The 14,704-nt window shown below is 31.4% G+C and overlaps 1 protein-coding gene across 2 annotated transcripts; it reads left to right on the forward strand.

Moving 5' to 3' along the window:
* Window positions 1-2,244: 2,244 nt before the first annotated feature.
* Window positions 2,245-6,586, forward strand: LOC129892323 (probable beta-1,3-galactosyltransferase 2). 2 transcript variants are annotated; one of them, XM_055967894.1, is made up of 11 exons: window positions 2,245-2,614; window positions 3,258-3,357; window positions 3,471-3,538; window positions 3,897-4,108; window positions 4,190-4,253; window positions 4,880-4,952; window positions 5,049-5,169; window positions 5,402-5,489; window positions 5,566-5,691; window positions 5,811-5,920; window positions 6,082-6,586. In XM_055967894.1, exons 1-11 carry the CDS (start codon window positions 2,505-2,507, stop codon window positions 6,228-6,230), a joined length of 1,221 nt encoding a protein of 406 aa, XP_055823869.1. In that variant the 5' UTR covers window positions 2,245-2,504; the 3' UTR covers window positions 6,231-6,586. The 2 variants fall into 2 exon arrangements, with proteins under 2 accessions (XP_055823869.1, XP_055823868.1); XM_055967893.1 differs by having other exon boundaries at window positions 2,246-2,614; window positions 3,465-3,538.
* The last annotated feature ends 8,118 nt before the right edge of the window (window positions 6,587-14,704 follow it).

The raw sequence follows: 14,704 nt of genomic DNA on the forward strand, positions 1-14,704 counted from the left end.
GAAATGACAAAATTAAGAGGTATGTCAGGACCTTTTCCCTTTTTTTTTATAAATGAAAAAGGACTAACTACTACTTCTGTACGTACTCCAATTATTATGACCAGACTCACATTCATGGCTTCATAATAGTTTTTCTCTAATAAAAGGACCACAAGTAGTCGACCTCTTTATTGCTATTTTTGTAGCATATATGAAGAGAAGGAAAAAAAAAACTCTTTTCTTTTTTATTTGGTTAACAACTCTTCTTATATAATCAATGATGGATTACATCTTTATGCTAGACGTTGAATTCAATTTTGTTTTTTTTGTAAGCTTGTAACCGAAATCATCCCAATAAATGGTTATAAAAGGGCCTTTAAAATAATTTAATGGCGAGAATTATACGGCAAGTCCGATTGGTAGATATAGAAAAACTTATTTATTAATTAATTAATAATGAATTATATGTTGCTATCCGAGTAGGTACTTTTTGTTTCTTTTCATATTTAAAATGATAATTTTAATATAAATAGAATAATCTCGATGACAAGGAAATCTATATATGTTGTACTCCTATATCATTCATCATTAAAAGAATACTTTTGAAACTGAAAAATACACTACACAACACAAAAAATGTCTTGCTCGGTGTAATTTGTGCAAAAAATAAAATAAAAATGGAATGTTTACGAGAAATGAAACTTCAATTCTTTTTCTAGAACAAATACTAGTGATTTGTTCTTTTGGACAACTACTACAACAATAATTATATACTCAGTAAAATTTCACAAGTGAAATTTGGAAAAAGCGGTTTGTACGCAATCTTATTTATATTTTGTAAAGATAAATATATTATTTTCGATAGACGCTCGACTCAAGTAAAGCATATCAAAACAAATATGAGAGAAAGCATATATTTCCATCAAGAATCATGTCCTTAATAAGTGCAAAAGATGAAGAGCATCATATCATATCTAATAACCTCTTTCTAAAGAATTATTTTATAAATTTAGTGGGGAGGAAAAAGCATGGCTCAAGAAATTTGTTTTCCACTTTAAAACAATGATTAAGCCTAAACACGGACAAAAATATGTTCGAAAACAATTTTCTAGAACCATATCCAAACATTCACAAAAAGAGGAGAAGAAACAAAGAAGTTAAATCAAAGTAACTATTTTTCTAGTCTAAGCATCATCAAGGTTACATTTTATAAAATAAGTTAAATATAATGTAATGTGTTAAAGAGTAACCATTTTTTAAGAATGAAGATAACTAACTGAAGTACAAAATAGGAAGTTTACTAGATTAAGGCCCACAAGAGAAACAAAGTTGAAACTTGATAATCTTTTATCCCTTTAAGAAAAAAACAGTAGAAATCGAACATAAAAATAGACAAAGTTTTTAAGGGGTATTTTATTTGGATACTAATATTTAATTTGTACTAAATTTAATTATTATTTTTTTCTATAATTTTCCTTTAGACAACCGCTTGAAAAATAATTCAGCCAAATGTCGTTACACATGTCAAGTGATTAATATGTATTCCATTAATCTCACATATTAATATATGTGATTCGAGTCGTGGATCTTTCGGAAACAACCTTTCTATTTTTATGAGTTAATAGTAAGGTCTACGTATACTTACCCTTTCCAGATCCCACTAGTAAAATTTCACTGAGTATGTTGTTATAGTCATCGTGGTTACACATGTCAAGTGATTAATATGTATTCCATTAATCTCACATATTAATGTATGTCCCTGTATTGATTCCCCTGTCTTTGAAACTAAACTGTCAAGCATATATTCACATTCAACAGAAGTTTTTTAAAAAAGGAAAAGAACTAACATGTGTTTGTGGTGCAGTGTGAGATTACTTCATTCTTAACTAGACATCAAACTTAATTTTTGAGTATGGAAAAAATCATGTTGGAAGTGTCATCTCCAATTAAATTATGTTGTGCATGATCTAAATTTAATTCGAATTTCAATGCGAGTATTTAACACTAAGCGAAAACCTAAAAAAACAAAGGAAAAGGGGATTCATATCACATTAGTATAGAAAAAAAACTGTTACAAGTTATTCAAGAATCTGATCCCAATTTAAATAAAAGTGATATTAATGGTCCATAGTACTGACAAGGGACCTTTTGGTAAATTTAGTAGTAATATGAAACTGGGGCAGTTAGTAAGTCTCCTCTCACTTGTATTCCAAGTCCCTTGCCTGCAAAGTGTACCACAAGTAGTTATATATATGTAAACAATTAGTGTATATATCTCGCGAGAGAGAGAGAGAGAGAGAGTAGAGGGAACAAAGCAAAAGATAAAAGAAAGGAACAAATTAGAAGTGAGAACAAGGCATCCTTTTTTTCCTTCCTATAGCACTGAATCTTCCTCAAAGTTTGTTCCAAGAATTCAAATTTGGAGATTATAGCTTCTTTTTGCTTTGTGGGTGTCATTGATTTTGTTCTGTTTTTGAGTTTTGCATATGGGTTTTTGATCAAAAAGGGTGTATTGGCTTGTGGAAATGACTTTCAAGAACAGAGTTGAAGGGACTTCAAGAAGTGTTATTTCTCAAAAATGGACTCTTTTTCTTTGTATAGGTAGTTTTTGTGCTGGAATGTTCTTCACTGCCAGGTAATTTTACATTTGATACTTTGTGAATTCAACCAATTTTTGATTATCTTTCCCTTTTTTCTTACTTAATCCATTGTGAATCTGGTGGGAAGAATTTTTGGTAAAATTGTTATTTCAAGAATGATATTGTACAGCTTTAGCTATTTCCAGAGGTCACTCATAATTATGGCATGAAAACACTTTCTTTGTTTAAGAAAATTGGAATTCAGAAGAAAAAAGACTTTTTGAAATAATAACTATACTTAGTTGACCGAGCATATGAGAAATCAACCCTGGAATTTTCTATCTGATATTTTTCCCTATTTTTTCCTTTTTGTTTATTGGCAATTTGAAAAATAAAATGGAAAAAGCAGGTATAGATCTGTAATTACGTTCTGGTTGAGATTTTACAGAACTGTGTATTTTAGGCCTCAAAATAAACCTTTGATCACTATTTGAACCATGAAATCTTCAACTATGTTTAAATAATAAATATGCTGAATGTCATATAGGAATAAGGATTTAGGAATTTTTGAGAAAAAGGAACTGGACCATTACTCTTTTGATATTGCAAATATTATACGGAAAATGATCTTTCTTTGTGGATTAATACTTTTGGAAAAATGATTCTATTCCACAATAACATAAGTATTTGTTGTTGCAGAATGTGGACGATTCCTGAAACAAAAGGCGGTATTACAAGAACAGCTGCAGTAGAAGCTGAAAGACTAAACTTAATTTCAGAAGGTTGCAATACAAAATTTGTGAGTATTTACAGTCTAGTTTTTGAACGCAAATCTCCGAGTTAAGCCTCAATCTTGTTTAGTCCCCTTACACTCGATATCTTAAATTCGATCTTGTGTTGTTTTAGTTACAGCAGAAAGATGTAAAACTGGTATCCAAAGATGTTTTCGGGGAAGTTTCTAAGACACATCATGCTCTTCAGTGAGTTCTGCTCAACGCTCTTTTTGTTTCCAACAATTGTTTAGTACTGCTCCGATTCAATATGTTTGCTTGGTTTTAACTTGACATGGAGTTTAAAAAAGTAAAAATGACTTTTGAATCTTATGGTCTTGAAACTAAAGATGTGTAAAATGTACCAAAATGTCCTTTAATATTATGGTCTTTAAACATGCCACGTGAAAAATTGAAATTAAAGAGTTGCCAAAAAAGGAATGAGGCGTTCCTTTATAAGCGGGCTAAAAAGGAAAGTAAGACGAATAAATTGAAACCGAGGGAGTGAGTTTAAGTGTAACTTGCATTGAGATCTGAATGCTGACTAATAACTGCACATCTTATACAGGACGTTAGACAAAACAATTTCAAATTTGGAGATGGAATTGGCAGCTGCAAAGTCAGCTCAGGAGTCGATTCTTAGTGGTGCTCCTATATCAGGAGACATTGAGAAGGGCGATTCACCTAAAAAGAGAAAATATTTTATGGTGGTAGGAATAAACACCGCATTTAGTAGCAGAAAAAGAAGGGATTCGGTTCGTGCTACATGGATGCCACAGGGTATGGACTATTTCCATGCTTTTTTTCACTCCTAGATTACTTCTGTCTGATATCTGACCTTGTTTAAAATATCCCACATAGGTGAGAAAAGAAAGAAGCTGGAAGAAGAGAAAGGAATCATCATGCGCTTTGTCATTGGTCACGGGTAGGTGTTTGCATACTCATATTGCTTCTGTTAATCAAAAGTTCATCTAGTCGCGTATTTCTTTCGTCCTGTTCCTGCAGTTCAGTCAACTGTAACTTGTGTCTGAAGTGTTGATTTAATTTTCTGATGGGTGGTCACTATATTGGAGTTCCCATGTAACTGGAATATTCATTTGATTTATATTCGAGCGCCATGTAATTGGGATCTGTTAAGTACATTTGATACTGGTCTGTATTTAGGAGCTTTAAGGTACATCAGACAAATTCTACTGCTGTGTATGAACCAATATACATGGGCCGCCTATACTGCCTTAAGTTGAGTTTTGGAACTAATATCTGTCAAAGCAGCAAGAGGAAGTACATCTGGGCTTGCCGATAGATTTAACTTGTACTCTGAAATTAAGCAATATATATATATATATATATATATATATAGTGCAACATGCTGTCTTCTTCTGGGCAAGGGTCCCTCTTTTAGTTTAGTGCTTGAGTACTTCAACTGAATTTCATTTGGTCCATTGGTCATAACTTAAGAAGTTGCAAATGTTTATCGGTTTTCTCTACAGATGAATAAACAACATTGAATTTTAATGTGCTGACTAACAAAGCTATAAAATTCTTGTACAGTGCCACATTAGGGGGTATACTGGACCGAGCTATTGAAGCTGAGGACAGGAAGCATGGTGATTTCTTGCGCTTGGTAATCCTCTATCTATACTTACCTCAATATGTAGTAATTATATGACATTGTCTTCATAAATAAAAGTTGGTACATAACTCTGCTGCCTTTAAACAGGATCATGTCGAGGGTTATCTAGAATTGTCCGCGAAGACAAAGACTTACTTTGCTACTGCTGTTAAGCTTTGGGATGCAGAATATTATGTCAAAGTCGATGATGATGTCCATGTAAATATAGGTAACTGAATTTTTGACATTTTCATTCCACATTGGCAATACTGTACTCATCTTATATATCTTACTTTCCCGTAATAAATTAACATATAATTTTTTTATAGCATACATCCTAAGAGGAAGCTGGATAAAGTTTGTTAAAAATTTACTTACTCGTTAGTGCAGATACGAGTGGTGTCCCTTGACTAGTTTATTTTCTTTGCTAGATCGAACTCATTTTGTCTTTCTATTGTCAGGTACACTAGCAGAAACACTGGTAAGGCATCGTAAGAAGCCTCGTGTGTACATTGGGTGCATGAAATCTGGTCCTGTGCTAGCTCAGAAGTAAGCAGTTTATTTTCTCAATGAATTTAATTTTAATTAACATTACTTTAGCATCTTATTCTTTTCTATTGAACAGGGGAGTAAGATACCATGAGCCGGAATATTGGAAATTTGGAGAGACGGGAAACAAGTATTTCCGTCATGCTACTGGCCAAATATATGCCATTTCGAAGGACCTGGCTTCCTACATATCAGTGAACCAGTTTAGTATTTTCCTTTCTTTATTTTTTTTTCCCCAAGTACATGAACTGAAAACCATCCTAATAGAATATTTCCCTTTTCTTTTGAAATTCTGATCATAATCTTTTCGGACGCTTGCAGGCATGTACTACATAAGTATGCCAATGAGGATGTGTCACTGGGAGCTTGGTTCATTGGACTTGACGTGCAGCATATAGATGATCGCAGATTATGTTGTGGAACTCCACCAGGTAAAACGTTTTCCTTTTTTTTTTTTTGAGTTATACTTATGTGGAATGTAATTGTGGACATATCTGACCTAGTTAATTCCAGCATGTTATGACTCATAAATCTATTCAGTTACGTCTCCGTATTATCAAATTTTATATAAGGCATTACACTATTGCTGCAGATTGTGAATGGAAGGCTCAGGCAGGCAACGTCTGTGTTGCTTCATTTGACTGGACCTGCAGCGGGATATGCAGGTCCATTGACAGGTTAAAGGAGGTCCACAAGCGGTGTGGGGAGGGGGAGAAGGCTTTATGGAAAGCTGCAATCTGAGCACATGCATTAATTTCTTCCAAACTCAGGAAGGAGATGGCATAGATGCTTTAAGTCAAAATTTCTCATTTTATTGCTAGAGTACAGATATACATATGATATACACGAAGGGAGAAGTGGATCGAGAGAAAGATATAGCAGGGAAGAGAGGGAGGGAACACTAAAGAAAGAGTACCGAGGGCCTAGCTGGGAAACGTTCTCCGTTTTTGTAGAGAAGAACGACTGCCAAACCGCTTGCAAAAGAAGCAGGCAGTGGCTCTCACCACTCTTTCTTGTGTTACTACTAGGCTAAAATGTAAGTCATAGTTCATTGGATTGTGAAATTCTTAATAAATGCAAGTCATTTTTTAGGTGGACCTGCTCCCCTTCCACCAACTTGTGAACTCTCTTTATTTGCTGAAATGTGGTGGAGACATTGCATTTCACTCCAATAATGCACCATAATGAAATTATGAAATGGTTACTACCACTTGAGATCGCCATTTGAGAAATTAGAATCTATAAAGTTCAAATCTTGAATTAGCTCCCATCTTTCGTTTTTGTCATTGTTGCTATTTGGTAAAGCATATTTTTTATATTAGTTGAACAAGATACATTAAGGAATGATATTGCCAATAATTCACTCAAAAATATATGTGGTAAGGGATCCATTTTATTAAATAGTAGGCAATATTAGTTGATATCTCAACTACTAACAAGTATTAGGTGATGTTACAACTAATAGTTCAAGATAGTACTCTTTTCTTGCAGGTTTCTCTTAAATGTATTACATGACACATTTGTCAAATCAATGAGAATGATGTCTAAATTCTTTAACAATTGGATTGATTGGTTTTATAAATACAAGTAGGGGAATTGGTGGCATCAATGAGAGGGAAATTTTTCAAATTGATAGGTTGAGTAAAATCAATTTAATATGACATTAAATTTTTAAAAAATGATAATATTTGCATTGTGTTTCTTATTAATCAAGAAAAGTCAAACCAAACTGATAAAAATACACATATTTATCAATTATAATTTCTTATATAATAGAGTACATATTTATATATGTATATACATTAAAGATGTTTTAAGATCATGTGTGTATTCCTTAAATATAACTGGAATAGTTTTAAATATATACAATAAAGTAATTAGTTTACGATAAAAATAATCATATTTTTATTTACATAAAAACTAACCACAAGTCATAAAAAGTATAAATTGACTATACAATATAACTTATCTATACATGAGTTATACACTGATTATACATTATGATATACTCAAAAAGCTGAATGTATTTTAACTATACTTGAAATATATATTGACTTTTCAATTCCGACCAACTCAAAATCACCTCTAAATAGTTCCAAATTTTAGAAATGAAATCCTCTCGATATTTTAAATTTTTTGATATATAATTTGCTCAAACAGATTCACATTTGCTGTATGTCAAATTTTTAAATCAAGCTTTTAAAACTTTAATGGCTCATTAATCATGGAAGAAAGAGGAAGGAAGACTGAAATTTGGATGATAATTTCTTTAACTTTCTGTCACATATCGAATTAATTCCTCAAATGCTCATTCAACTTAATAAAATCATCTAGTTTAGTCCAACATAGAGATTTAGAAATGACCTCTAGTAAATTACTTATTCAGTCCCCAAGGATTGACTAAAGTTTCAATCTGGTCCCTGGTATGTAAAAGCCAAATGTTGTGAATAGGGGCCAAAATGCTAAGTATTGAAATACTCATACGTTGCCGCAGTCTCATTTTCTAATACTTACCAAGTAACAGTAACCTCAGGCGTTTGAAAATGAATTTGATGATATTTTAAAAAGCATTTTTGAAGTTGAATTGAAATAGGATATTCAAAATTAAAGCTATATTTAGACATATCTTTCATTAAAAGAAATGTTGAAGCAAATTTGAGCGAATAATTGATTATAACTTATAACCAATCAGTTTTTTTAATGAAAAAGAAATTGCATCTACAAGTTTGTCCCAATCGAAGAGAAAAACAGAACTTTTCCCAATCATTTACATGGTTTTACTCTTTTTATAGTTTCAAAAAGACTACCACTACAAGAAATTTATGCATAAAAGTTATTTATTATACTACAATTCAATAAATAGAGATAATAGTTAATCCAAAATAGCAACATCACACTCACACACACACACACACATATATATATATGTTTATGTTTTACATCCAATTGTTTTATGGACATATAAAGCAGAACAAATCTTCCTGTTGATTTGTTATTTTGGTTAGGGCAAAAGAAGAGAAACAACAATAGTATCACAAAGTGTTGGAACTAAATTGGAACCTCTACAATATTATTCATGGGAAAATAAGCAAATATTACTCTTTAAGATGAGTAGATGATTATTGCAACTACCAACACTCAAAAAACTACTAAGGTTGCAGTGGATGGTTGAAATTTCTCCATTCTTAATCAGAAAATTTGAGTTCGAGCCCCTAAGAATAGAAAAGATCTTATTGGGAGCGTTGCCCCCAGAAAATGAGCATTGCAATGCGTGAAATACAAATTTAATTGAACTTTAATACGAATATAAAAACCTAGTAAAAAATCAAAAAAGAAAAAAAAGGCTCAAAAAGCTTGGTATAGTGAAACACACTAACACAGAGAACTAGCTAGCCCTGCAGTTTATATATATCCTACAATTTGATATTCCCTCCCAAAATAACTATCATTTTTTAATTTTAGAATGAATTTGACTAATTTTTGAAACTAAATTAAATTAGGTCAGCTTAATATTTACAATTAAAATTTAGATATTAAAAAAAATACAAAATGATTTAAATTACAATTCTTCTTATATTTATATGATAAAAATATATTTTTTAAAGTATTAGTCAAAACTCACAATTTGAATCTCGAGAAGCAAAAAACAAAGTAACAATGGGACCTCAGGGAGTATTAGAAAATATTTATATGCTAAGTTTTACAGATTTTACAGTAAAATTACTTGGTAAAATAAGCATAGCAACACCACATTTTAATGAACTTAAATTTTGCTGGAAAAAAGGAACTTTTTAGTTAGCTTTGTTCCTTTTCTTATTACTCTGTCTGTTTCGATATTTTTTTTTCCTTTTTAGTGTGTGTAGAAAAGAATATATCTTTCCTTTATTGATAATAGTTTGAGCAGTCATAAGAGGAAGGGAAGTGGAAAGCGGAGAAACAAATTTTTTAATTTTATTTTTTCATGTGATATTTTACATTCACAAAATTCAAAAATCTTTTTTATTTTTTTAAATTTTGTGTCAAGTCAAAATCAGACAAACAAATTAAAACACAAAAAATAATATTTATGTTTGAAGTAACAAAATTTACTCACATCCAATATGTACGTCAAATCAATGAATACAACACATATACCTAGCATGTATACATTTGTTACTTATTCATGATTATATGTATTCTCAAATCTTAAGGTTAAATTATTTGGTTTGATGTAAAAAAAATAAAATCTGTGCTTGGGACACTCCTATCTTCCTTTTGTCTAAAGAAACATAGATTCAAAACAATATAACCTTAGGCTTCTAACTCAACCAGAATTCTGAATCACGTATCATTCTTACTCTTACTCTCGGAGGCAGAGTCAGGATTTGAAGTTTATGAGTTTAGATAATAATTTTAATCTGATATATAATAATCGTCAAACTAAGAAATGAATATCGATATTTAAAAGTAATTGAGTTCGTTCGAACCCTCGTATTTCTCTGAAGCTCCACCCTTGCCTACAACCAACACACATTTTAACAGGCTTTTTGCTAGATAAGGCTACAGAGTAAAAGTCTCACTACTAGCTTTTAGTCTTAACTAGTAGTAGCGCTTAGGAATGAATGTTGTACTAAACAATATCCATCCTCTCCTCCTTTCATCAGAAGGCGCGGTATGAGCATAAAATATTCTTGTATTTTGGTCTCTAATAAGCAGAATTCATAAATTATGCAACGACTCTTTAAATACTATTATTGAAAAAGTTAACCACAAGAAAAATAGATTAATTACACGAGTTTCAAACTGAAATTTCAATGATAATCTGTTTATTTAGCTTTATCTTTTTTCTAGTAAAAAATAACAAAAACACTTCTCAACCTACTTACGAGATAGTGATGGTAGATGACAGAAAGAATAATAACGAAATAATAATAATAATAATAATAATAATAATAATAATAATAATAATAATAATAATATTGGATGCGACCTACCAATAAAAAAATACTTGACGAGGGAACATTATATTCCTTTCACTCAAGTTATATATATAAGACTTAGAAATTTTAAAGTAGCGACACGTGATATTGGCACGGCTCAATCAAAAAGTAGGGTCAAATCTTGTTTGACAACTGTTTTCTCATTGAACCGCACCAACATCTCGTATGATATACCTTGCAACTTCAACATATCCTCTTCCAATTTCCCTCTTTCATTACTTGTTACTATACTATGATTTTGAAAGATGAAAGGCAAGGAGAATGGGGGGAAATTGTGAAAATTGTGAGGGGAGGAATTGAACTTAAGGAACAAGGGGGGGAAATGGTAGTAGCATTAAATTGAAGTAGGCATTAAATAGAGCCAACTACTCAACTAGAAAGGAAGTTGGAAAATTAAGTAAAGGAGGTGAAAGAATCGTGAAAAGAAGACTCAAATGGGAGACAAATCTGAAGCTATTCAATGCCATTTCATTTAATGAGCATGGACTAGTAGGCCAGAGGATGTTTGGTTCTGTTTCAAAAATAAAAATAAACTTGCATTCAAATCACCTTTTCTTATTGGCGCTCTACAAATTACTCCGTGTCCGTTTCATTTTATTTGACCTATATTGACTTAACAGAACCTCAAAGAAATTTTTTATTAGGGGTGTATTTCACTTAACTAACTTTGTTTATGATATTTTGAAAGTCTAAATTTGAGTCTTATTACTTTATAGAGTTATTTAATACTAGAATAGGATGAAAAAACAATATAATAAAATTCTATCTATCAAAGCTTGAGCATATAAGAAGAAAGTAACTAAAATTTTAAATCTGAAATCTCACGGTTCTGTGGATCATTATGCTACGCCCTTGAATGCAAATCCATGTGTACTATGTTGTGGTGGGGAATTCTTGTCCAACCAAAGACTAAACATACAAAATCTCTTTTTTTTTCCTCAAGCGCAGAAAAAATCATGACAATTTTAAGCACGCCTTCTTTTGGTTTGTTCAGAAGAATGGTGAGTTTGAAGTAAATGCAATGTGTTTGTGCTCAACAATTTGGTTCAGTTAAGGACAAAATTATCAAATTATAGCTCATTAAAGGATTATTTGTCTAGCTTTGTAGTAACAACTACCCAACTCAAGTGTTCATTATATCTTCAACAACATGAAAATTTTTGTGTCACCTTTCTGTCATTGAGTTAATTAAATTATTACCAACATAATATTTAGTACTTTTGTCAAGTTGATAAAATTTACCGACAGACATTTGAAGTGTAGGGACTAGGGAGGCTTGGACACAATAATATGGGCTGGACCAGTTACTTTCTGAGGGGTAAGTGTACAGATAGTCGATTTGGGGCAACTTCTATTGAAAATATATTCGAAGTTCATAAGTTTTTGTGAGTTTAACCAATTCGGGATCAAATTAAGATATACACATCTAAAATACAAATTATTGTTTGAAGTTTGGTCTGATAGTCTCGAATTTCAGACTCATATGTCTAAAATTTAAACTACCGAGCCTAACTTTAGACTCAAATTACAGTAAGTCACATTTGCGCTGAAATGTTATGATTTGAAAAAATTAATAATCAGGAGAGCTCTCTGTTTATCTGAGAAAGGTTTTATTTGAAGTTTGTCAATACTTATTAGAAATTAAATAATTTGATTTTTTTTTAATACGACAAATAATACGGTGAAAACTTCTTTTAATTAAAAAAAAAGACGGTGAAAACTGACTACAAGTGCAATTCTTTACCTTTCCAACCAAGCCAAGCCCACAAACCCAAGAGGGAGGCAAACCAGTAAAGTACTAACCCGGTTAAAAGTAAGCATGATTTCCCGCTTGCTCTAATTGAGCATTTGAATACACTCCCTCTTTAGGGTGTGTTTCAATCGGTTTGGTTCGATTTTAAGTATTATCAATTTGGTTTATCGATTTTTAATTTTTAAATACACTAAATCGATAATCAAATCAATAAGATATTTGTTATCGGTTCGATTTTTGGTTTAACCAATAAGAAAATATTTTTAAAACAAAAATACGACTGCTCCAACAATTTTCGAAAATCTTGAACTTTACTTAAAAAGGAAAAAAAGTTTCTTAAGAAAAATATTCAAATGCTCATCAGATTTAACCCCAATTAGGATGAAATAATCTCCTAATTGTTTACCAACGAATTCAAATTTACCAGCGAAGTAGAATTTTTTGAGAAAATGGATACGGAGAAGAGGAGAAATCAAAAAAAGAGAAGAAGAGAATTTTTTAAAAAAGAGAAATCAAACTCACAATTCACAGCCTTAGCCGTCGCCTAACCCTTGTCGTTGTCGTTGCAACTTGCAAACCATAGCCGTCGTTGTTCTTAGCTCTTTAGGTTTTGAGTTTTGACGTTGTAAACCTAAAGCGGCAAAGCCTAAAGGATAAATACAGTGTGAACTGTGAATTGTGTAGGACATTGATAATATGATATAGTGATTATATATTTATATTTATATTTTTTGTTTGATATTTGTGTATGAGTAAATATTAAAATGGTAAATTATTATAGTCTTAATGGGTTATCGATTTACCAATAATCCAATATTAAAAAATCTACACCGAACCAGTAACCCAATAATTTTTAACTGTTAACTCAATAGCAATAAACCAATAACATTTTTTTTCGATTCGGTTTTTGTACACCCCTATTCCCCCCATCCCATTTTAGTTGTCATGATAAAGTTTTACACAATCCTTAAGAAAATATTAATTAGGAGTGTTATTTGACTAATATACCCCTTATTAATTCTTTGATATATATCTATGTACGTGTCTCTTAATTCTAGAATAATTGATGTTAAGGGCAAAGTTGAAAACAGATAATCAATTCTCTCTTAATTGTTTAAATTGACAACTATTTTGAGACAAATATTTTTAATAAACATGACAATTAATATTGGATTGAGGGAGTATAATTAAGTGTTTTTAAGTGCTCAATTCATAGCTAAGTTAATGCGTAAGAAAAGTTACGTAACATCGCATAATTGTAAGCTCAATTGGGCTTTTGTGTACACCTTCTAATCCAATATAATTATTAGGTGTAACAAACCTTTTAAGAAAGATATTTATATTATGTAATTGGATGTCACTTTTTCTACCCCTTTTTTCCTTCTACGTTTTTCCTCTTTTTCTTCGATTTTTTCTCCTCCACTAACTTTTGTCCCACCAAGTTGAGGAATTAACTTGTCTCAATTTATTGCTTTCTTCATTTGCAGTGGATATAAATAGCCACTGCAAATGTAAAGATACATAAAAGAAAATTCATTTGCTCCTTTCTATTTTCTCTTACTCTCTACTTCTTATTTTGCTAAGTTAATTTATTTTATAACACGTTATCAGCACGAGTCTCCATCGCTTTGAGCTATATTTTTAAGAAGGTAACAAAAGGGGAAATGTGGATATGCCTCAAATTTTGTTTGGATCAATGATTAATCACGAGGATATTTGTGTAATTGATAGTGGAACAACTCATGCCATTTTTAAAGACGAGAAATATTTTTCCAACTTGCTTAGAAGAAAAGTAAATGTTACTACAATTTCTGGTAATTCAAAAATGATTGAAGGCTCCGGAAGAGCTACTATATTTCTGGCTAAGGGGACAAAGATTGTTATAGACGATGCACTATTCTCTTCTAAATCCCCAAGAAACTTGTTAAATTTTAAAGATATCCACAGAAATAAATATCATATTGAGACACTAAATGAAATGAATACTGAATATCTTTGTATAACTAAGAGTGTCTCAGGCCAGAAATATATTTTGGAAAAATTATCAACTTTTTTGGCTGGCCTATATTATGCAAAAAATAGTGCAATTGAAGCACATATGATCGTAAATCAAAAGTTTACTAATCTAAATACATTTATGCTATGGCATGATCGAATAGGTCATCCTGGATCAATAATGATGAGACGAATTCTTAAAAATTCAACCGGATATTCGTTAAAGAACCAGAAGATTCTTACGAATGATGAATTTTCATGCGTTGCTTGTTATCAAGGCAAATTAATTGCCAGACCATCAATCCTGAAGGTTGGCATCGAATCTCCTGACTTTAAAAAGCGTATACACAGAGATATATGTGGACCTATTCATCCACCTAATGGATTGTTTAAATATTTTATGGTCCTAATAGATGCATCATCTAAATGAGCTCATGTGTGGATCTTATCATCTCGTAACCTGGCATTTATGAAGATGTTAGCACAAA

Source organism: Solanum dulcamara, chromosome 6, assembly GCF_947179165.1.
Source record: "Solanum dulcamara chromosome 6, daSolDulc1.2, whole genome shotgun sequence".
In the NCBI taxonomy this organism is placed as follows: Eukaryota; Viridiplantae; Streptophyta; class Magnoliopsida; order Solanales; family Solanaceae; genus Solanum; species Solanum dulcamara.